Genomic DNA, 25,930 nt, shown 5'->3' with positions numbered 1-25,930 from the left:
TGAGGCATTTGTTCACCTGAGGTTGTGTATCATTGGAGTTCTCTACTCTCTACCCCCCCCCCCCCCCAATATAAATGTGATAACAAATAAAAAAAATTAAGACTAAGTTAGGCAGTTTCTTAGGTCTTCTGGATCTAGCTATGTGGGGAGCAGGTAAGAGAGTGGAGTTGGAGTTGAAGTTCAAGCTCGATTGTTGCTGATTAAGATGGCAGAGGGGGCAGAGTGTTCAGACTTCTGGCCCTGCCTGCTCCCTCTCGCATGTTTGCTGCATCCTCTTTCTTATTTTATTTTCTTCATTTAACTTTTGAATCAAATCATTTTTCTTCCTTCTGTGGTTGCGGTGATGGAGAGAAATTGCAGGGAACTGTTGAGTAGCATATCCAGTCCATACCTTATGGCTGTGGTGATTGTGGCTTGAGCAGCTGTTTGTGTTGATGTGTCATGATTTATTTCTTTTTATAATGTATGTAATTAAAATGGCATCAGATTATGGTGATTTTTAAACATTTTACTGTATTTTCATAAATGTATCTAACAAATTACTATACTATACTAAGCCCCGCCACGTTCACCTGAAATGTGAAGCATGGACAGTGAGCTGAATGGTCATTGCATTCTGTTCTTTTCTTCTGATGACCTCACAAATGAATGATCTCTTGGTCCTTGGGAGTTGATTTGGATAGTTATTCGGTTCTCTGTTGAGATGGGCCCCAGTATTCGAGAGCTGAGACAGTTTCCTAGCTATGGCGGCAACTGGAATATTGGCAGCGATGAGGCAATCTTGTCAGTGGCAGCAGGGGTTGCTTCAGCAAGCTTCCTTGTTAGTGTTGCAGCCTCAGGGACAACCTTGGTGGCTGCGAAGTGTGACAGTGTCCTGTAGCCACTTAAGAAATCCAAAAGCCATGATGTAATGAGAAAATGAAATGTGTCATGATCTGTTTCTTTTTATAATGTATGTAATTAAAATGGCATCAGATTATGGTGATTTTTTACACATTTTACTGTATTTTCATAAACACATCTAACAAATTACTATACTAAGCTCCACCACGTTCACCTGAAGTATGAAGCATGGAAAACGGGCTGAATGGTCATCTCCATTTTCAATTTCTTAATATCTGCAGTTCCTATTAATTTTCCCATAATTCTTCCACATTCTCTTAGGTTTCTTAAGCTATAAAATTTTGACATTGAAGATCCAGAGGACAGAATCCTGGGCTGGGTAATTTTGAAATGCTTGAACTAAAACTAATTTCTACAGTAATGATGCTAAATAGGATTTCCATTCATGGTAGCAGTGTAAATATTTCAATTCTGTTCATGCTGTCTCGCTTCCTACTTTCTTCTTTCCCTTGTCTTGTTTCCTGTGTTTGGAAGAAATTTTGCCTTTTATACATCCTTCTGTTAAGAAGACCATTAAAACAATATGTTGTATAAATTTTTTTAAAAGGCAGCCATTAGGATAGTACTTTTTTTAATGGCTTTAAATTCCATTTTTATACACCCCTTCAATCTAACCTCTTTTCTATAAGTAGTTTTGACCAAAGACATTTTAAAATTGATTTTGCTTCAACTTCCCTCTAGGTTGAGACTTGCATTTTAAATGGAAACAGTTTACAAAAGATTATCAATTTTAGCTAATCAAAAAATGGATTTGTGGCATGTGGTTTTGAACAAGATCACTTTAGCCCTTATAAAAATAGAAAGGGACTGTCACAGGAATTGTATATAGGTCAGTTAGATGATGTGCAAAACAGTAAGGATTGACCCCCTTCCTTTCACCACCAGCTACCCAAAACAAAACACCCAGGATGTTCTGTTAATTTTAGAAATAAAAATTCTTTTGATGTGTTGCTGTTGGTTCCCTGCACCTGGTTTTTCATCTGTTCATGTCGTCAGTGTTAAAAATAACTAGTTACCTGATGAAGGAGCAGCGTTCTGAAAGCTAGTACTTTCAAATAAACCTGTTGGACTGTAACCTGGCGTTATGTGATTTTTAACTTTGTCCACCCCAGTCCAACACCAGTACCTCTACATCATGTCATCAGTGTCAGCCATGACACAATTGGTTGTGTTCTCACCTCTCAGCCAGAGGGATGTGGGGTCAAATCAGGACTTGAATACTAAATCAAGATTGATCCTTCAGCTTAATGCTGAGAGAGCGCCACATTATTGGAAGTGGTTATTTTGAATTGGTGTATAAGATCTTGAAGAGCACAGGAGTTATTCTGAGAGTCCTGGCTCATATTTATCTCTCAAGCATTGCAAAATCAGACTTTCTGGCCATATCACTTTGCTGTTTGTGGGAGTTTGGTATTTGAAATTTGTCTCTTGTGTTTCATACATTGTTTAAGTGACTACACTTCTTATTTACAGAGGAACCTTGATTATCCGAACGAGATGGACGGGCACTATTTTGTTCGGATAATTGATTATTGGGTAATCGATTCAGTGCCTGTCCTTTGGGGTTCAGAGTTTTCTGTTAAGTGTGCTCCCTGTTTAGGAGAGTAGGCAGCAGCGCACTGCGTGATGCTATGTTAGACTGACAAATCCTCTGTGTAGTTTAGTTTTACATGGATTCATGCAGTTTTTGAGCAAATTAAAATATATTCCCGCAAAAAAAACATTCACCCCATAAGCTTTGTGTGCGCATGTAGAAGTGACAGGTGGAGTATGCATATTAGTGTGTGCATGTGGGAGTGACTGCATGTTAGTGTGTGTATATTTGTTTCTGTACAAGCTTAAGTGTGTATGTGAGTGTGATGGAGTATGCGTGAGAGGGTGCGTGTGTCAGTGTGAGTACGAGAGGCGTAATGTGTGCATATGAGAGAGAGGGGGTCTGCGTGGGTGTGTATCATGCAGTGGGGTCACCTGTATGTGTGACATGAACCCAAGGTCCCGGTTGAGGCCATTCCCATGGGTACTGAACTTTGCTATCAGCTTCTGCTCAGCCACTCTGCATTGTTGCTTGTCCCAAAGTCCGCCTTGGCGGATAATCATCCATCTGAGGCCGAATGTCCTAGACTACTGAAGTGCTCCCTGACTGGGAGGGAACACTCCTGCCTGGTGATTGTTGTGTGGTGTCCATTCATCCGTTGTTGTAGCGTCTGCTCGATCTAGTCAATGTACCGTGCCTCAGGGCATCCTTGCCTGCAGCGTATGAGATAGACAACATTGGCCGAGTCACATGAGTACTCGCCCCGTAACCAAGTTTTATGCGCGCGCGCACAGTCTTTCATCACATTCACACGCGCGCACACACACTCTCTCATCACATTCACACGCGCACGCACACTATCTCATCACATTCACACATGCACACACACATGCACGCTCAATTTATCGCTCCTACATGCGCGCGCACACAAGCTTATGGGGTGAATTTATTTTTGCGAGTTACGTTTTAGTTTGCTCTAAAACTGCATGAATCCATGTAAAACTGTCTAAACTATACAGAGGATTTGTCAGTCTGACATAGCATTAGGATAGACATCTGCAGTCATTGTTTTTACCTAGACAGACTTCACACCTATTTAAAAACCTGAGCTATCTTGAGAATGTAATTTAAAAGAAACTCTGGGATTTATAGATCAAAAAATAGAAACCAGCATATCTCATTATAAAAGATAGTTTTAATCTCAGATTGTTTGCTGTATCACATCTCCCTGACACCGGACTCCTTTGGCTATAAATTCTGAGCACATCTTATTCTCCACAACACCTGATGAGAGAATAGTGCTCGGAAAGTTAGTGCTTCCAAATAAACCTGTTAGACTATAACCTGGTGTTGTGTGATTTTTAACTACACAGACGTATTCTTACTTATGGCATCCAACTATGATAAACTTTGAAATGTGTGAAGAAAAATGTTATTGCACTTTAGTTGTTTTTTTCAAAAAAGTCAATGTGTAATTTGTTTTCCTCTCCAGGACTTAGCTATTTGCACCTAAACTGTCACGTGTACTGTCTCTTCTAGTACAAAAAGAATATCGCATGCTTTGAGAAAACTTTATTTGCCGATCTTTTCTTCCCCATAAAAGGCACAAATTGTCTTTCTGTCTGTATCCGTAATGTCTATTGGCAAGGCAGGATGATATAGTCTCCAGGCATATTGGTAAATCATAATAAAACTCCTAACCAGTCCTCAAGAAGAAATTCAAGAATGGAATTGGTGGAACCTTTGTTGCACCCCTCCCACAACATGTAGGTTCTGAATAATAAACATGTTTGTAAAAGAGTTAGTGTTGTACATACCAGCTCTTTGTAATTAATGATGAAAATCAATTTGTAATTGCAATTTACATTGTTTTGCTGTGTAATTGAATTATTATTGGGCATGGGGTGAATGGTGTACCGGATTTCCTCCCACCAAAGCTATTAATTCCACCGTGTTTTGCTTTTTCTATTTCTATTCAGTTCCTCAATTGTAATTTCTCAAGATACTCTTCCCTTCCCAAACAAAACCCAAAATGACTGCAAGTGTATGGACCAAATTCAGTGGATTTTCAGGTTAATTTTGTTTTTAACTCTGGTTCTAGGTAATTGCATTGACATTCTTCACATTGCTGTAAGTTTTTCTTATCAAAATCACATTCTGTAAATTATCAATGATTTGTCTGACAATTTAAGGTTTCACATTATTTTATAACTATTTAGAGAAATGCATTTATTTGTCAAACTTGTGAAGAAAGATTATTGTAAATTTAGTAGAATGTAGTGGTCTTTGAAAATGCAGTTGATGAGTAATTAGTATTCTTTTCAACTCATGCATCTTGATGCTTCATATGATACTAATATTACATTATACAAAAGAAAACTGCTGAAAAATTGAAGGAACAGTCGTTACCAGCTTATTGTGGAGCTGGAGAAACTATGTCACCTGTTTATTGATTGTAGGAAGTCTTTGGCGGGGTACACTGAATGGGAGACATCAGGGCTAATATACCACATTAAGAATAGTGGTAAATCCTATAAAAACAGAATTGTGTTTTTCATCTTCTGCACTGCATTTACAAATCTTACCATATAAATACAATTGAATGTATTTTCAGACTTATCAAAACACTACTGATTAATTCCAGTACAGTACCAAACGACATTAAACATTGAAACTGTTCCTTCACACAAATGAATAATTAACACACTGAGAGATCAGCTTGCTCACTTGGCTTTTTGAAAAATGTCACATGACTGTGGGAATTTTCATTACACTTCATGAAGTGGACTGTGCCTCTCTTAGTCTTTACAACAAAGCTTTTGTGTGGACTCAATAATCACTGTTTACTGGTTCTAAAAGACCTCTCATCCAAGGAAGGGAGCATTATATCTGATTTTTGTTCCAAATTGTTATCCACTGTTTTTCACTAACTATGCATATTAGTGTTGACTGATAACAAAGCTAGACATGAGTGAATTGGATAAATAGTTTGTACCATATTAATGATGAGAAGAACATAGTATTTTGGGCAAGTTGTTGATCAGATGAACAAAACTAGCTTCTTAATAACATCCCATTGTCTTCTCAAGGGAATGGAGTGGGAGAAAATTGAAGACAGTGAGTAAACTAGGTTATTATGTATTTTTAAAAAAAAAACAGGATGCGCCATTGTCTCAAATGAGTATTGTTTGTTCTTATCATGCTTCTTACTCCTCACTTAAAAAAGTCTTTGTCCTTTTATCCTCCATTTAAATATGATCATCTAAAGCATCTACATACTTCATTTGAAGCCGTTTCTTTCCAGTGCACTTGCAAGGGGTGGAGGAAACTGGATCTAGCAGTCAGATACCACACTGCCTAAAATTTCTGAAACTTAAATTTGAATTCAGCCGAAAGGAATGGATTGAAAATCTCTTTTGTATTTTGCCACGCTTGAATCAGTTTGATATGTTCTGGTTAATTTCCTCAGCAAATGCAATATTTTATCAACAATCTTGTATTGTGAAAAAGAAAATGGAATGATTTGCAAGCATACAGTTTGACTTGCAGAGTGCTGTACATTCCACCTAAAGCTTACACAATCCAGTTGAAAACTCTGTAGTTATTATTCTCAGCTTTCACAGCTGCTGTCCCCAAACATTTCTTTCACTTCAACGGATAGAGGGTAGACTTCAGGATTAACAGCGAAACCTAATTTGTACTTTTTTAGAAAAAAACTTTTATGATTTGTTTCTCTTTTCAGGAGTCTACAATTACATCGAAATCAACAGATGAACTGTACAGTGAGTACAAAAGTGATCGAAATGAAATTTCCTATTGTTATCAACTGCTTCAGGAACTAAATGAACAGCGGCAGCAAGGCATTCTGTGTGATGTCAACATTGTGGTGAAGGGTCAGGTTTTCAAAGCCCACAAGAATATATTAGTTGCTGGCAGCCGTTACTTTAAGACACTCTATTGCTATACTCCAAATGACAGTTGTGACCAGGTCACAGTGACTCACCTTGATGTTGTTGCAGTGCAAGGTTTCACTGTCATTCTTGATTTCATGTACTCTGGACATTTGGTTTTAACCAGTCAGAATGTAATTGAAGTAATGTCTGTAGCGAGCTATCTACAAATGACAGACATTGTTCAGGCTTGCCGTGGTTTCATAAAGGATGCCCTAAACATCAGTACAAAATCCAATGCAGCAGAGAAAATAATAATGCAGTATGAAAAGGTAAAAGCCTCCAACCGGTCCCAAAGAGAAAATACTGTAGCCACATTGAAACATGAATCCAACAGTCCTTGGATAGTCAAATCTACAACTGCAGTGAATAACTGTGCTACTGGAGGACTGCATGAAGAAAGGGCTAGATATGAAATGGAGAACTACAATTTTGATGTGGGTTCAGTGATGGACCAGAATGAGAGCTACCAGATTAATGATACTGTCTGGAGTCAAGATAACTTTTCGGATTATGTTGGAAAGGATCTGCAGATGGGACTACCTCAAGATCAGGGTCCTGCTTTTTCATGGGGAAACTTAGGAAAACTAATGCTTCATCAGACAGTTCCTCGAAGTGGACGAAGGAAAAACCACATAACTAGAAGAATTGTATATGATGTTGCACCAAAAGCTGAAGAGGGAGTTGGAGATAATTTAATGATGCAGCCACCTATGGCATTCTCTGAAGATGGATTACAGGAAATTCCTGTTGACTCATTTGGAGGTACTGTGTATAATATACAGGTTGTTCTACTTTAATGCATGTTTCATAATGCGAATTTGCTGTAATGCGATTGATGAATTGGGGATACTGTTTCTAAAGCGCAAGCTTTTAAAGCGGGTATTGGTTATAACGCAGTTCTGGCCCCATTAGTATCTCTCGGTTTTATTATAATGCAGGATTGCACAAGAATGGAACTATCACATTCCAGCAGAATCAACTGTATTAGATTTTCTTCTATTGTTCTTGAAGGCAGTCCTGTATGGAATAGTTCTTCCAATGCAGCAAAACATTTTGGTCAAATCCATCATGTAGTTGATGTTCTGTTCCATACAGATGGAAAGCATACCAAGGAAAAGAGCCATTTGTCAGTTTATATCATACTTTGGAGTTAGTAACACTGATCCATGTTTCCAACAGGATTCCCATCTCCATTTCCTTGAATATAATCTTTAATACAGACCATTGCTGCCTCACAAACCCTTGAGGTGAATACCACAGCCTATCAACACTGTATAGTAATCTTCTTCTGTTCTTTGTATTTAGCCCATATCTTGTGACTCCTTATCTGCTGGACATAGTCTGTTTGTATTTGCTCCATTCCATTCTTTCAAAATTAGAAAAGAAAACTGTGTGCTATCCTACAATAAGTCATCCTGTTGAAATTAATGCAAAATTAAAGTCTTTGGGGATCGGGAGAACAGCTGTCTAGTGGTTGGAATCGTACGTAGTGCAAAGGAAGATGATTTTGGTTGTTGTAGGCAAATCACCATGGTCCCCCAGTACCTCAGATTAGATATTTTCTAATCAACTTGTTGATAACATCAAGATGTTAATACACACCATGAGAGCAGCTGGGATTTGAACTGGGCCTCCTGGCTCTGAGGTAGGGACACTAACATGGCGCCACAACACCCCAGTTCCTCAAGATAAATATTTTTGAATCGGCTTGTTCAAAGGTGTTATTATGCAGTTAGACAATATGGGATTTGAACTCAGGACTTCTGGCTCAGAGGTAGACACACAATTCCTAGGATAGATTATTTCTAATCATCCTGTTCAGAGATTTTATTACAGACCTCTAGTGCGGATGGAACTTGAATCTGGGCAGGTAGGGACAAGATCACTGTGCCACAAGAAGCCTCAATTCCTTAGGATATTGACCAAAGCTCAACCATCTTCAGCTGCATCATAAAGTCAGGAATGGAAATGTTCATGGATGATAATGCAGTGTTCAGTACTTTTCAAGACTCCTCAGTCTGTCTCCGTATGCAGCAAGACCTAGACAACATTTGGGCTTGGACTCTGAGTACATATAACATTGCTTTTCATGACTGTGTCAGTAATGACCATTTGTAACAAAAGAGAATGTTACCATCCCCTGACATTCGATGGCATTACCATTGCTGAACCTTATTATCAATATGCTGAGGTTACCTTTGACCAGAGGCTAAACTCAATAAAAATATTCAGACCATAAGAACAGGTTAAAGATAGGAATTCTAAGGCAAGTAACTCCCGTCCTAACGACTCAATGTCCCTGTTGACAAGCAGATGTCAGGAGTGTCATGGAATACTCTCCATTTGCTTGGATGAGTACAGTAGCAACACTACTCCAGTCCAGTGCCATCTAGGAAAAAGCAGTCTGATTGATTGGCACTCCGTCCATTCCACCAATAAAGATGAGCAGCAGTGTGTACAATATCTAAGATGTACTGCAGAAACTCAGCAAGCTTCCTTCAACAACACCTTCCAAAACTGTACCACTAAGAAGGGCCAGCAGCAGAAGTGTGGGAATGCCGTAGGCTACATACCAAACAATATACCATCTTGATTTGGGACGGTATCACTGCTGGATGAAAATGCTGTAACTACTTTCTTAACAGCACTGAGTTCATTGTCGCCAGGTGGACTGTAGTGTGATACAAGAAGGTGGCACAGTCTCACCTTCTCAAAGGCATTTAGCAATGGGCAACAAATTTTGGTCTCATCAATGGCAATCGCATCTCGCAAAGAACCACAAAATTGAAAATAACAGTGTTTAAAATTATCATCTTGTGGAGTCCAGTGCTCTTGCTGTTATTAAAATTTTATAAAAGACTCATATTCACCTCATGATTTTTATTCTGTACCTCATGGAAAAAAAAACAATTCCATTTGCTTTGAAGACTATCAATCTGCAATACTGTGTCTGTTATCCCCAAACATTTATCTTTAAATGATTTTGCTTCTCTGCAAAATTGAACCTACAACCTTTCAAAGCATATTCACTGAATGTAGGTTTGCTTGCTGAGCTGGAAGGTTCATTTTCAGATGTTTCCTGCTTTCTGTTGATATGTTTGGGTTTCTTTGGGTTGGTGATGTCATTTCCTGTTCTTTGTCTCAGGGGGTGGTAAATGGGGGTCCAAGTTAATGTGTTTGTTGATAGAGTTCCGGTTGGAATGCCATGCTTCTAGGAATTCTCATGCGTGTCTCTGTTTGGCTTGTCCTCTGAGGGATGTGCTATCCCAGTCGAAGTGGTGTCCTTCCTTATCTGTATGTAGGGATACTAGTGAGAAAGGGTCATGTCGTTTTGTGGCTAGTTGATGTTCATGTATTCTAGTGGCTAGTTTTCTGCCTGTTTGTCCAATGTAGTGTTTGTTACAGTTCTTGCACGGTATTTTGTAAATGAGGTTAGTTTTGCTTGCTGTCTGTATAGGGTCTTTCAAGTTCATTAGCTGCTGTTTTAGTGTGTTGGTGTGTTTGTGGGCTACCATGATGCTAAGGGGTCTGAGTAGTCTGATAGTCATTTCCGAGATGTCTTTTGAGCGGCTAGGGTTTATGGATGCGTTTTTTCTGCTTGTTTGGGTTTGTCGCTGAGAAATCGGTGGACTGTGTTCATTGGATACCCATTATTTTTGAATACACTGTATAGGTGATTTTCCTCTGCTCTGTGTAGTTCCTGTGTGCTGAGTTTGTGGTGGCTCGTTGAAATAATGTTCTGATGCAGCTTCGTTTGTGGATATTGGGATGATTGCTTCTGTAGTTCAATATTTGTTCCGTATGTGGTGTTTTCCTGTAGACGCTGGTTTGAAGCTATCAACAAAAATATTGACTTGGACCCATTTACCACCCCCTGAGAAAAAGAGCAGAAAATGACCTCACTATAGGAAATAACATCACCAACCCAAACATATAAATAGAAAACAGGAAACATCAGCAGTGCTTCATCTGGAGGTGCACTGAAGATGTTACCGAGTATGGTGACGAAATGTCTGAAAATGAACCTTCCAGCTCAGCGAGCAAAACTACATCTAGAACCTCAACCTGAGCTACAAATCTTCTCAAAACTCATAGTATATTCACTGAGTTGTCATATTTCGTGATATTAAATCCCAAATACTGTGTTTACACCCATTCTCCACTTTATCAAAATCAGTGTCATGGATCACTTCTAAAGACCCCCTTTGGTTTTTTAAGGATTAAACTGTACTTCTGTTTTGATATTGTATGCAAATATTGATGTCAAAACAAAGACTTATCCAAATCATTGATGTACACAGCGAACAGAAGTGACTAGACCTGCGCCCCACTGGTCACAGTATCCACTTCCAATCATCTTGGATAAACTGTCCTCAACTCCTACAGCTTTCTTACTCTCAGCAACTTGCTATGATCTCTCTTATCGATCTTATTCAAACATCTGTGGTTATCTGTGGTACAGTACAGTGAAGTCCATTCCTAAAATAGATTCATGCAATACCTGTTGCATTTTTCTCATCAATTATGTCTCTAATCTCCTTGATATATTTTGAGGTTTATTCCAGAAGATTGACTTTTTGAAATCCATCCTATTACTTCTGTTTCACTTTGATCCTTAATTTGTGTTTTTTCTTCCTGCCACTGAGATAAGTGGTCAACAATTATCCAAATTAATTCTGGAGCTGTTTCCTATTCTTGAGGTGATACACTCGTACTCCACAGTGCACTGAAATATCAATTGTAGGGCATCTGCATTTTTTGTTCCTGTCTCCCTCAAGCTCCAAACATATATATACCAAGTCCTGATGATTGGATTTTCAGTTCAACTTAGCTGACTTGTTTTCCGTCATTCACTATAATTCACACCTGATTCTCAGGCAGTTCACGATTCACAACTTGTCCGATTTTTATTTTACTTTCATGGCATATTGGGATCACTGGCCAGCATTTATTGCCTGTCTTGTACATGATCAGTGGAGTGAGTGAATAGCAGCAAGTCCACTAACAAGCAAGTGAGTTACTTTGACCTGGATGGTGTCAGGCTTATTGAATGCTGTTGAAGCTGCATTCATCCAGGCAAGTGCAGTGTTTCTATCCTACTCCTGACTTCTGCATTGTAGAAACTGAGGAGGCTTTGGGAGTTAGATGATGAGTTACTCACTGCAGATTTCCCAGAAACCACTGTATTTATATGGCTGGTCCAGTTCAGCTTCTGGACCGTGATAATCCCCAGGATGACAGTGCGAGATTCTGTGATGGTAATGCCACTGAATGTCATGGGGTGATGGTTAGATGGTCATTGTCTAGCATTTACATTCCATGAATGTCATTTGCCATTATCAGTTCAAACCTGGATATTATCCAGGGCTTGTTGCATTTGGACATGGACTGCTTCCATATCTGAGGAGTTCCAAATGGTGCTGAACATTGTGCAGTCATGAGCGAACATTCCCTCTTCTGACCTTATTGTGAGAAGGTCATTGAAGAAGCAGTTAAAGATAGTTGGACTTGGAACATTCAGCTGAGCAACTCCGGCTGAGATGCCTAGAGTCAAAATGACTGACCTCCAAAAGAGCTCCTTTGCACCAAGTATGATGTGTGAAGAAATCTGCCCCCAACCCAAATTCCTATTGACTCCTGTTTGGCTGGAGTTTCTTGATGTAAAGGACAGTTACTGTTGCCGCTCCTCTGGTTGAATTGACATTGTCTTGGACTGAAACCAAAAAAACCGTATTTTACAACATGAGCCCAGGGTGTACTGTCAAATTCCTTGCATTTACCCTATCTATCCCTTTTAAATATTTTATATGTTTCAATGAGATCACCTCTTGTTCTTCTGAACTTGAGAAAAAATATTGGTCCAGTTTCTCTAATCTCTCCACAGGATAGCCCTGTTAACCTTCAATATATTCTCTTCATGTCAATCATGTCTTTGTTGAGATAAGGAGACCAAAACTGCTCACAATACTCCAGTATCTCTGTAACCAGCTCCTTCAAGACTCAGATGAAGACTGTCAGGTCCTGAGGATTTATTAACTTTCAGTCCATTGGTTTCTCCTGTATAATCTTCTTACTAACACTTAATTTCCTTCAAGTCCTTGTTCTCCCCAGCCACTCGGATCTCTAGTCTTGGAAGATTTCTTGTACCTTCCTCAGGGAAACCAGACACAATATAATCATTTCGCTTCCCTGGAGTTTTTCTGTTCCTCATTAATTTTGCTCTTTGCCTGCAATGGACTCTCGCACTTGCACCAAATGTTTCCTTTTTAGGTACGTAGAGAAGCTTTTACAATCTGCTTTTAATATTGTTTTGCCAGATTGCATTCTCCCTTTCCTCATTAGTTTATTGGTTCTCTTTTGCTGCATTCTGTAAATCTCCCAATCCTTCAAATTACTGCTATAACTTTATTAGCCTTTTCTTACAATCATATACAGACCTGAACATCTTTTTTGCCTACAGTTGATTAACCTTTTTGGAGTTTTTGAACCTTGAAGGAATGTAAACTTGTTATCAGTCAGGCAATTGTTCTTTAAAGATTATCTATTCTCTGTGTAAATTCATGTCTTTTGATATATTTCCTCAAACCACTTGAGCCAGTTTGTGCATTAGGCGTTCATAATTTCCTGTATTGAAGTTTAATACCCTTGCTTTAGAATAAAGTATCTCACTTTCAAATATAATGTAGCAAATGTAAGAAAATTACTAGAGTCAATCATAAAGTTATTTGAATGTCTTTAAAAAATCTGAGCCCATCACAGGTGATAACTCCTCGATAGCGTAGAGCATTTTTTGCCCCTCCACAACGGGTGTGTACTTAATCCCCAGCAGTGAAGGTTGGCTGTGCATCGCCCCTAGCTTCTCCTGAATCTCTTAGGGCAGGTTCACACTCACTGGCTGTAGTAGTAGTAGTTAAAAGCCTGCCATTCAATGAATGAGGTTTGTCACAAGCAATGTATTACAGATTTTCTGTGTCCTGTTCCTTAATCTAAAAGATGTCTGCTTTGTTCAGGAAAGTTGCCTCGTATGGGACTCTGAAATGGAAAGTAGGAGGATTGAACACGTCACCATGGCGTGGGAATTGAGGTGCAACACAAATGGTTTCAAGCAACTTGTGTATTTTCATCAGTCAGCAGATGTGTAGGGGATGACGTTTACGAGGATAGGAAGCCTGTGAAGGTGTCTTAAGGGAAGAGTTCCAGTTCTGATGCACATTAGGAGAATGCAACAATAAGATACTGTTACCTAAATTTGAAGTTCAAGGACTTGAAGACAAATTATTGACAAAGTTAGGAAATTGGCTGAGCAATAAGAGATAAGAGTTTTGAAATCTGGCAGATATTCTAATTGAATCTGTGTTGGGGTCCAACCAATCGCTGTATTTCTCTCTTAGATGATGGGATAAGTAGCCACACATCCATGTCTGCCAATTAGTGGAAAAATAGACAGCATTGTAGACTGAAGCTAAGGTTACACAGCAACATTTAAGAGGGGGTGATGGCGTAGTGGTATTGTTGCTGGAATCATAATTCAGACTAGGTAATGTTCTACAGACCCTGCAGATGGTGAAATTTGAAATCAATAAAATATCTGAAATTAAAATTCTAATGGTGACTTTTGAAACTGTTTTCTCTTGTGCCATCTTTAAATGGCATACATGTCACTCCAGAACCACAGCAATGTGGTTGACTCTTAACTGCCCTCTGAAATGACATAGCACCCTTTTCAGTTTTATCATCTGCTAAAATATCTCAAAAGAAAATGAAACCGAACCAAATGAATTGAAGTTACGTAGTTCTGCCAAATCCCCCAATCATGAATGGTAATGGACAATTAAACAAGTCATCAGAGGAGGCTCCATGAACATTTCTCTCAATGATGAGGAGAACACAACATAACAGTGCAAAAGAAAGCATTGCAACAATCTTCAGCCAGAAATGTAACGGAGGCATTCCATCTTGGCCTCCTCTGGAGGTCTCCAACAGGTGCAAGTTGTCAGCCAATCTGATTTACTGCATGTGATATTAAGAAACAGCTGGCAGCACTGGATACTGCAAAGGCTGAAGGCCCTAACGACATTTGGCAATGGTACCAAAGGTGTGCCCCAGAACTTCTGCATCCGTAGCCAGGCTATTCCAGTACAGCTACAACATTGGAATCTACCCTTGAATGTTTATTTAATGTCTATATACTGTAACATTTATTGGCTATTTCTACTTGTCCTTGAGAGGGTGATGTGGAGCTGCTTTGTTGAATTGCTATAGACCGTTTAGTATGGATTGACCCAAAATGCTGTTAGGGATAGAGTTCCAGTACTTTGATCCATTAACCCTGAAAGAACAGCAATATATTTCTAAGTTAGGATGGTGAGTGTCTTGGAGGGGAGATTACACCAGTTAACTTTGTCAAGTCTGCTCCACAAATATGAAATCAGTCTTCATCTCGTTGAATCCTCAACACTTTGTCTTTGCCTTTTCCCCATAACCCTTTATTCCCTTACTGATTAAGAATCTGTCTGTCTCAGCTTTGAATATACCTAATGACCTAAGCTCGATAGTCCTCTGCAGTGTAAATTTCGTTGATTTGTTCCTGTCTGTAAATTCTTCCTCATCTCTATTTTAAATGGGTGATCACCTACTGTGGTTATGCCCCCTTGTCCTAGAATCACCAACACAGGAAACCAACTTTTCAATATCTACCTATTTTCAATAGCCTCCAAACAGATTTGTCTAGTTCAATAAAGTTGTTTAATATGCTATTCCCTTTGAAATAAAGGTCAATATTCCATTACCCTTTGCTGTTACCTACTGAACTTGTGTGCTAACGTTTTTGTGATTCATACATGTGGACTCCCTCTGCTGCACTTTCTGCAGTTTTTCTCCATTTAAATAATACTTAGCTCTTCTCTCTTCCCTGCCAAAGTGAGCAACCTCACATTTTCCCATTACATTTAACTGCCAAGTTTTTGCCAACTCACTTAACCTGTCTATATCCTCTGCAGGTTCTTTGTGTCACCCTTATCACTTGTCCTACTTTCTATCCTTATCACCTGCAAACTTGGCAATAGTACATTCTTCTCCCTCATCCAAGTCATTAATATAATATAAATAATTTTGACCCCAGGACTGACCCTGTGGCACTCCACTAGATATAGAATGCCATTTGAAATGCACCTGTTGTTTCAACTCTCTGGTTAGCCAATTGTTTATCCATTCTGATGTACTGCCCCCAACGCCATGGACTTTTACCTTATCAAGCAGCCTTATGTGTGGTACCTTGTCAAATGGTTTTTGGAAATTCAAATATAATACACCTATTGGTCCCCTCTCTGCTTTCTACTTCAAAGAATATGAATATATTTATCAGACGTGATCTCTCTTTCATGAAACTATGGTGACTGTTTAATTATATCTATTACTAAATGCATTTTCTTTGTGATAGAGATTGCAGCAAAAACAAAGGCTCTTCTGCCTATCACATTTGTGCCAGTCAGAAACAACCACCTAACTATTCTAATCCAGGTGATTGATCAATTTTAGTCCCATGAGCTTTCCTAATAGTTTTTCCTTTAGTGACAGATTTTATGAATGGTTTTGCTCTCCAGTTTTCTCCTTGACTGTTTGTTCTTTTTGGAAGTCTATTAATTTTCTATACATCGAAGAATGATGCAGAATATTTCTTAAATGACTTTGCTATTTTGTGCTTGCCTAGAGATTTGTGTTCACTTTGGCCTTGTCTTACTTTTATATATTTAATATATTTATTGTCTATTTTTATATTACCTGCTAGCTGTAGTTGGCAAGAGGTTTCCTTGATCTGATGCCATGAGACTTAATGGTTTGGAGTCAGTTTTCAGAACTCATTGGACAACTTCCTTCTAATTAAACACTGCCCAATATGAGGGATCCATCCAGATTTATTTCGTAGTGTCATACAACCATGTAGCTTGCTAACCCATTTCAGAAGGCTGTTAAGAGTCTGCTGTGTTACTCTGTGTTTGATGTTACATTTAGGCCGTATCAAGTAAGGACAGATTTCCTTCCTTAAAGGGCCCCAGATGGGTTTCATAACCCCAGTTACAGTAACCCCAGATGGGTTTCATAGAAACTCAATAATGATTTTGTGGTCATCATTCCAGATTGTTCATTTTCATTCAAGCCAAAAAAGCCCAAGTTCAGTGCCTTGTTAGTACAAAATGTACACATCATAGAATCTCCTGCAATTCAGAAATAAGCCATTCAGCCCATCAAGCCCATACCGACCTTCCAAAGAGCATTCCCAGACCCACTTACTATCCTATCCCTATAACCTTGCATTTCCCATAGCAATCAACCTAACTTAAACATCCCTGGATACTATGGGAAATTTGGCATGGCCAGTCCACCTAAATTGCACATCTTTAGACTAAATGAGGAAACCAGAGCACCTGGAGGAAACCTACACAAACACTAGAGAATGTGCAAACTCCACAAAGACAGTCACCCGAAGGTAGAATTGGACCTGAGGCCCTGGCACTTTGAGGCAGCAGTGCTAACCACTGTGCCACTCTTAATGTTCCGGAACGAAGCAAAACGAAGGAGACACAGTAGTATTCCAGGCCCTGGAGAGAGAAAGAGAGAGAGAGAGAAATGAAATGATTGCCCATGTGGACAGGGACATGAATTCATGGTCTTCTTTCGAACAATAGCTTCTCAATAAATTATATAGTCATTTTACGGGGAGGAGCATCCAGATAAGGCAACAAACATATTAATTGTGTTTGAATATCGTGTGCAATTCTGGTCTCCTTCCCATCGGAAAGATGTTATCAAACTTGAAAAGGTTCAGAAAAGATTTACAAGGATGTTGCCAGGGTTTGAGGATTGGAGCAATAGGAAGAGGTTGAAAAGGCTAGGGATGTTTTCCCTGGAGCATCGGAGGCTGAGGGGTGACCTTTATAGGGGTTTATAAAATCATGAGGGGCATGGATAGGATAAATAGACAAAGTCTTTTCCCTGGGTTGGGGGAGGCCAGAACTAGGTTTAGGGTGAGAGGGGAAAGATATAAAAGAGATCTAAGGGGCAACTTTTTCACTCCAATGATGGTACATGTATGGAATGAGCTGCCAGAGGAAGTGGTGGAGGCTAGTACAATTTCAACATTTAAGAGGCATCTGGATGGATATATGAATAGGAAGGGTTTGGAGGGATATGGGCCGGGTGCTGGCAGGTGGGACTAGATTGTATTGGGATATCTGGTCGGCATGGATGAGTTGGACCGAAGAGTCTGTTTCCGTGCTGTACATCTCTATGACTCTATAATTGGGTGACCGTTGCACTCAATGAGTATCAGTAGCAGAGGCCAAGCCCTTTACTGTTACACAATGGGTGTTCTTAACTTTGTTATCTGGATTCATACAATGGATACTTTTTTTCCCTTACTGGCTGACCTTGCATACTGAATGCTTCCAATTTTGCTAAATGGGTCTACATAATGAATGCTTTTCCACCTTGTTAAACCATTACCCTTGCCTCCAGCACCTCGTCGTTAACTGCAAGTTCTTATCTGATCTGAGTCATACTCAGCTGAACTTCTTGTTTCACAAAACTCAGAACTCAACTCTTACTCTATACACATTCTCATTTGGAGAAGATCATTTCAAGTGGCCTAAAATAATTTCATTACTATAAATATTCTCTTTTCAGCTGGAACTTCGGATCAATTCAGATTTGGACTGTTACAAGAAGCGCAAAATAGAGAGACATGGCTAAATGGTAAGCGTTCTTCCAAATAAATTTTAAACTACTTGTGTTCAACCTGAAGCAAAAGGCTGATACTATTTGCAGGAAACTTGTATTCAAATTATGTGAACATAGTACAGTTTCTAACCACAAATTATACTTTTTTTATTCTTCAGTTTTTTTTTTTGCCAGGTGCTCTGTTATCATATCCAATGGGAATTTAATATAAACGTTTTGGAAACTGGAATTTATATTTTAAAAACGAATAACACAAACAACACATTGGCCCATTGAATCTATTTGTTTCTTTAATACCTTTTTGAATTATTTATTAAAAATAATTGCCATTCTTGATAACTTTTGTTTAAAGTGGGTACTGAATTGAAGCCAAACTATGTAGTCTAATGATATACAGTATAATAAGTTTCCAAAGTCCATCAGTATTTTTTGAACAGTTAAACTGGAATATCTTTCTGAAGCATATAGCAATTTCTGATCAGTCGTTCAAACTTTCTGTCAGATGAATTTCCAAAACATCATTCTGACAAATTTGTGGTTTTATTATACAAGTTTTGTGTCTCTGTATACATAAATCTGAGACAAGAAGCAGACAATTTTCATGACTGTAAACTTTAGAAAATCTATTCTAATTGATGTTTGAAATATTGCCTCATTAAGTAAAGATTTTGTGTTTTCTGATCACACCTTCCTTTAGTGATGGGAAATAATGCTAACTATTTGATTTTTCATATGTCTTTACACATACCTTTGAACTCTGAAGCACTGTGGGCGGCACGGTGGCACAGTGGTTAGCACTGCTGCCTCACAGCGCCTGAGACCCGGGGTTCATTCCTGCCTCAGGCGACTGACTGTGTGGAGTTTGCACGTTCTCCCCGTGTCTGCGTGGGTTTCCTCCGGGTGCTCCGGTTTCCTCCCACAGTCCAAAAGATGTGCAGGGTCAGGTGAATTGGCCATGCTAAATTGCCCGTAGTGTTAGGTAAGGGGTAAATGTAGGGGTATGGGTGGGTTTCGCTTCGGCGGGTCGGTGTGGACTTGTTGGGCCGAAGGGCCTGTTTCCACACTGTAATGTAATCTAATCTAATGTAATCTAATCTAATCACTGGGATACCCTCTCCACCCAATGGTGTTGGGCAGTGTTCAGAAATTCACTGGTTATCTCAGATTTGCCAACTACTGTCATAGTAGGCCAGACAAATCTTGATACTTCAAAACTTCAGGATCCTGATCCAAATATTGCCAAAGCATCCGAAGAAAAGCTAAATTCCCGTCTGCTCAGTACTGTGGAATATGTGTTTAACACAGCAAACAATAGATTTCTAAAGATTAAAGGACCAAAAGCTATGGGATTGTGCAGGAAAATGACTTTGAGATGAGAATTTCAGCCATGATCACACTAAATGACAGAATGAACTGCTATTTGAATGGCTTACTTGTGCATGATTTCTTACTTTCTTATCTACCTCCACTGTTACTTCTATTACACCATTTTGCAAGTACTCAACTTATTTTCAGAGAGAAAATTTAGAAGTGTTAGTAAAGGAACTTTTCATTAAGAATCTTGAACTCCTTTCTTTAGCAGTGGGAATGTTCTTGCACCAGTGATTCAATGTGATGTCTCACTAATACCTTCTTGAGGGCAATTATGGATGAGCAACAAGTATTCGCCTTGCCAGTGAGACTCACATCCTTGAAAGAATATTAAAAGAATCCAAGGAATAATTTTCCTTGAATATTGGAGCAAGATTTTACATAGAGTCATAGAGATGTACAGCATGGAAACAGACCCTTCGGTCCTACTCATCCACACCAACCAGCTATCTCAACCCAATTATATGCCCATATCCCTCCAAAACCCACCTATTCATATACCCATCCAGATGCCCTTTAAATGTTGCAATTGTGCTAGCCTCCACCACTTCCTTTGGCAGCTCATTCCATATACGTATCACCCTCTGCATGAAAAGGTCCTCCTTAGGTGTCTTTTTTTTAATCTTGCCCCTCTCACCCTAAACCTATGCCCTCTAGTTCCGGATTCCCCCACCCCAGTGAAGAGACTTTGTCTATTTATCCTATCCATGCTGCTTATGATTTTGTAAACCTCTCAAAGGTCACTCCTCAGCCTCCGATGCTCCAGGGAAACAGCCCCAACCAATTCAGCTTCTCACTGTAGCTCAAATCCTGCAGCCCTGGCAGCATCCTTGTAAATCTTTTCTGAACCCTTTCATGTTTCACAACATCCTTCCCTGAGAAAGGAGACCAGAATTGCACGCAATATTCCAAAAGTGGTCTAACGAATGTCCTGCACAGCTGAACATGACCTCCCAACTCCTGTACTCATTACTTTTTCCAATAAAGGAAAGTATACTAAATTCATTCTTCACTATCCTATCTACCTGTGACTCTATTTTCAATTAACTATGAAGCTGCACTCCAAGGTCTCTTTGTTCAGCAATACTCCCTAGGACCTTGCCATTAAATGCATAAGTCTTGCTAAGATTTGCTTTCTCAAAATGCAGCACCTCGCATTTATCTAAATAAAACTCGATCTGCCACTCGATCTCCGTTGTAACTTTATTGCTGTCCACCACCTCTCCAATTTTGATGTCAGCTGCAAATTTACTAACTATACCTCTTACGCTCCCATCCAAATAATTTATATAAATGACGAAAAATAGTGGACTCAGTACCTATCCTTGTGGCACTCCACTGCTCACAGGCCTCCAGTCTGAAAAACAATCCTTTACCAACACCCTGTCTTCTACCTTTTGAGCCAGTTCTGTATCCAAATGGCTAGTTCTCCCTGTATTCCATGAGATCTGACCTTGCTAATCATCTCCCATGGGGAACCTTGTCGAACACCTTACTGAAGTCCAGATAGATCACATCCACCGCTCTGCCCTCATCAATCCTCTGTTAGTTCTTCAAAAAACTCAAACATGCACAAAGCCATGTTGACTGTCCTTAATCAGTCCTTGCCTTTCCAAATACATGTAAATTTTGACCCTCAGGATTCCCTCCAACAACCTGCCCACCACTGATATCAGGCTCACTGGACTATAGTTCTCAGTCTTGTCCTTACCATCCTTCTTAAACAGTGACATCACGTGGACTTCCAGGATGGTTATCTCCAGTTTGCTTCCAGTTCCTCAGGCTGGAGAGGGCAGGAACAGGGAGATAATGGACTTGAATGTGTGGCTGAGGAACTGATGCAGGAAGCAAGGATTTAAATTCTTGGATCACTGGGGTATGTTTTACGGTAAGGATGAATTATACAAGAGGGATGGGTTGCACCTTAATAGGTGGGGGACCAGCATTCTGGCAAGCAGGTTTGCCACTGTAATACAGGTGTGTTTAAACTAAGTAGCGGAGGGGGAGAGGACAAACTGGAAATTCAAGAAGGAAGTTAAAGGGAAAGTGTGAATAAGAGAAGTTAAAGGTAACAGAATCAACGGAGCAGAAAACTCAAGGGATCATACAGTATGGTCAAGTGAAATAGGGATTGATAGGAAGGGTGAGGTGTGTAACAAAAAAAATTATATATGAATGCACGAAGCATAAGAAATAAGGTGGATTAGCTTGAGACTCGGTGGGAAATTGCCAGGTACAATGTTGTGGGGATAACAGACGTGGCTTCACGTGGAAATGAATATTTAAGGGTCTCCGTGCTATTGAAAGGACAGACTGATGGGCAGAGGGACTGGGGTGGCCCTGTTGGTGAGGAATAATGTTCAGTCCCTTGAGAGGGAATAGAATCAGGAGATGTAGAGTCAGTATGGATAGAGCTTAGAAATTCTAAAAGTAGAAAGATCCTAATGGGAGTTATCTACAGGCCTCCAAACAGTAATCTGGATGTAGGGTGTAAGTTGAATAAGGCGTTCAAATTGCGAGATAGACTGGGAGAATCAGGATAGTACTGGACCCCAAGAAAGGGACTTTGTGGAGTGCCTCCGAGATGGATTCTTACAACAGCTTGTACTGGAGCCTACCAGGGAGAAGGCAATTCTGGATCTGGTGTTGTGAAATGAACTGGATTTGATCAGGGACCTCGAAGTAAAGGAGCCATTAGGAGGTAGTGACCATAATATGATAAGTTTTAATCTGCAATTTGAGAGGGAGAAGGGAGAATCGTGTCAGTATTGCAGTTGAACAAAGGAAACTATGGAGCTATGAGGGAGGAGCTGGCCAAAAGTTCAGTAGTTCAATACCCTAGCAGGGGTGGCAGTGGAACAACAATGCCAGGTGTTTCTGGATATAATTCAGAAGGTGCAGGATTAGTTCATTCCAAAGATGAAGAAAGATCCTAAGGGGAGTCAGGGGCAGCTGTGGCTGATGAAGGATGTTAAGGACTGCATAAAGATAGAAGAGAAGAAGTATAACATAGCAAAAATGAGCGGGAAGCCGGAGGACTGGGAAACTTTTAAAGAGCAACAGAGGATAAGTAAAAAGGCAATACCCGGAGAAAAAAATGAGGTAAAAAGGCAAACTCGCCAAACTTAAAGGAGGATAGCAAAAGCTTTTTTAGGTGTGTGAAAAGGAAAAAAGGTTAAGACTAAAATTGGGCCCTTGAAGACAGAAACAGGTGAATGTATTATGGGGAACAAGAAAATGGCAGAAGAGTTGAATAGGTACTTTGGATCTGTCTTCACTGGGGAAGACACAAGCAATCTCCCAGATGTAATAGTGGCTGAAGGATCGAGGGTAATGGGTGAACTGAAGGGAATTTATATTAGGCAGGAAATGGTGTTGAATTGACTGTTCGATCTGAAGGCTGATAGTTCCCCAGGACCTGATGGTCTGCATCTCAGGGTGTTTAAGGAGGTGGCTCTAGAAATCATGGACGCATTGGTAATCATTTTCCAGTGTTCTATATATTTAGGATCAGTGTGGCTAATGTCCTCCCACTTTTCAAGAAAGGTGGGAGAGAGAAAACAGGGAATTATAGACTGGTAAGCCTGATGTCAGTGGTGGGAAAGATGCTGGAGTCAATTATGAAAGATGAAATTACAACTCATTTGGATAGCAGTAACAGGATATACGAAGGGGGAAATCGTGCTTGACTAATCTTCTGGAATGTTTTGAGGATGTAACTGTGAAGATGGACAAGGGACAGTCAGTGGATGTAGTGTACGTGGACTTTCAGAAAGCCTTTGATAAAGTCCCACATAGGAGATTAGTGAGCAAAGTTAGGGCACATGGTATTGGGGGCAAAATACTGACTTGGATTGAAAACTGGCTGGCTGATAGGAAGCAAAGAGTAGTGATAGACTGGTCCCTTTCGGAATGGCAGGCAGTGACCAGTGAGGTACCACGAGGTTCGGTGCTGGGACCACAGCTGTTTACAGTATACATATGATATAGGTGAAGGTATTAAAAGTAATATTAGCAACTTTGCTGATGACACAAAGCTGGGTGGCAGGGTGAAATGTGAGGAGGATGTTATGAGAATACAGTGTGACTTGGACAGGCTAGGTGAGTGGATGGATGCATGGCAGATGCAGTTTAATGTGAATAAATGTGTGGTTATCCACTTTGGTAGCAAGAACAGGAAGGCAGATTACTATCTAAATGGAGTCAAGTTAGGTAAAGGGGAAGTACAATGACATCTAGATGTTCTTGTACATCAGTCAATGAAAGCAAGCATGCAGGTATAGCAGGCAATGAAGAAAGCTAATGGCATGCTGGCCTTCATAACAAGAGGAATTGAGTATAAGAGCAAAGACGTCCTCCTGCAGCTGTACAGGGCCTTGGTGAGATCGTACCTGAAGTATTGTGTGCAGTCTTGGCCTCCAAATTTGAGGAAGGATGCTCTGGCTGTTGAGGGAGTACAACGTAGTTTCACGAGGTCAGTTCCTGGAATGGTAGGACTATCATATGTTGAAAGATTTGAGCGACTGGTTTGTATACACTTGAGTTTAGAAGGATGAGAGGGGATCTAATTGAGACGTATAAGATTATTAAAGGATTGAACACTCTGGAGGCAGGAAGCATGTTTCCGTTGATGGGTGAGTCCAGAACCGGAGGACACAACTTAAAAATAAGGAATAGGCCATTTAGAACAGAGTTAAGGAGAAACTTCTTCACCCAGAGAGTGGTGGATTTTTGGAATGCTCTGCCCCAGGAGGCAGTGGAGGCCAAGTCTCTGGATGCTTTCAAGAAAGACATGAATAGAGCTTTTAAAGATAGTGGAATCAAGGGTTATGGGGATAAGGCAGGAACAGGATACTGATTGTGGATTATCAACCATGATCATAATGAATGGTGGTGCTGACTCGAAAGGTGGAATAGCCTATTGCTGCACCTGTTGTCTGTTGTCTATTATTGTTAGCCAACCTCTTCCGATACCTCACCTATGACTATTGATGATACAAATATCTCAGCAAAGGACGCAGCATTCACTTCCCTAGCTTCCCACAGAATTCCAGTGCACAGCTGATCAGGTCCTGGGGATTTATCCACTTTTATGTGTTTCAAGACATCCAGCATTTACTCCTGTGTAATTTGGACATTTTTCAAGATGTCACCGTCAACATTCTATATCTTCCATGTCCTTTTCCACAGTAAACACTGATGCAAAATATTCAGTTAGTAGCTCCCCCATCTCCTCACAAAGGCCGCCTTTCTGATCTTTAACAGGCTAGGTGAGTGGACAGATGCATGGCAGATGCAGTTTAATGTGGATAAATGTATTTGTAAAAACCCTTTGGATTCTCCTTAACTCTTATTTGCCAGAGCTATCTAATGTCCCCTTTTTGCCTCCTGATTTCCCTCTTAAGTATACTTCTACAGCCTTTATACTCTTCTAAGGATTCATTCAATCTATCCTGTCTATACCTCACAAATGCTTCCTCCTTTTTCTTAACCAAACCCTCAATTTCTTTGGTCATCCAGCATTCCCAACACCTACCAGCCTTCCCTTTCACCCTTACAGGAACATACTGATTCTGGACTCTTGTTATCTCATTTCTGAAAGCTTCCCATGTTCCAGCCGTCCCTTTACCTGCGAACATCTGCCCCCAATCAGCTTTTGAAAGTTTTTGCCTAATACCGTCAAAATTAGCCTTCCTCCAATTTCGAGCTTCAACTTTTAGATCTAGTCTATCCTTTTCCATCACAATTTTAAAACTAATAGAATTATGGTCACTGGCCCCAGCGTGCTCCCCCACTGACACCTTAGTCACCTACCCTACCTTATTTCCCCAGAGTAGGTCAAGTTTTGCACCTTCTCTCGTTGGCACATCCACATATTGAATCAGAAAATTGTCTTGTACACACAACAAATTCCTCTTCATCTATACCCATAACACTATGGCAGTCCCAGTCTATGTTTGGAAAGTTAAAATCCCCTTCTATAACCACCCTATTATTCTTACAGATAGCTGAGATCTCCTTACAAATTTCTTTCTCTATTTCAAGCTGACTATTAGGGGGTCTATAGTACAATAAGGTGATTATCCCTTTCTTATTTCTCAGTTCAACCCAAATAACTTCCCTGGATGTATTTCAGAGAATATCCTCTCTCAGTACAGCTGTAATTCTATACATTATCAAAATCACCACTCCCCTTCCTCCCTTGCCCCCCCTTTCTATTCTTCCTGTAGCATTTGTATCCTGGAACATTAAGCTGCCAGTCCTGTCCATCCTTGAGCTACATTTCTGTAATTGCTATGATATTCCAGTCCCATGTTCCTAACCATGCCCTGAGTTCATCTGCCTTCCCTGTTAGGCCCCTTGCATTGAAATAAATGCAGTTTAATTGATCAGTCCTACCTTGTTCTCTGCTTTGTCCCTGCCTGCCCTGACT

At 40.0% G+C, this 25,930-nt stretch overlaps 1 protein-coding gene across 1 annotated transcript in view; it reads left to right on the top strand.

Annotated features, from left to right (window-relative positions):
- zbtb10 (zinc finger and BTB domain containing 10) overlaps window positions 1–25,930 on the top strand; it is a 100,750-nt gene that overhangs the window by 54,227 nt on the left and 20,593 nt on the right. The window contains exons 2-3 of the mRNA XM_043689094.1: window positions 6,180–7,152; window positions 18,073–18,141. Coding sequence (XP_043545029.1) covers window positions 6,180–7,152; window positions 18,073–18,141 — 1,042 coding nt within the window. The remainder of the gene's footprint in view (window positions 1–6,179; window positions 7,153–18,072; window positions 18,142–25,930) is intronic.

The sequence above is a fragment of the Chiloscyllium plagiosum genome, chromosome 4 (genome assembly GCF_004010195.1).
Source record: "Chiloscyllium plagiosum isolate BGI_BamShark_2017 chromosome 4, ASM401019v2, whole genome shotgun sequence".
Classification (NCBI taxonomy): Eukaryota; Metazoa; Chordata; class Chondrichthyes; order Orectolobiformes; family Hemiscylliidae; genus Chiloscyllium; species Chiloscyllium plagiosum.
This window is presented reverse-complemented; position numbering and strand designations above follow the sequence as displayed.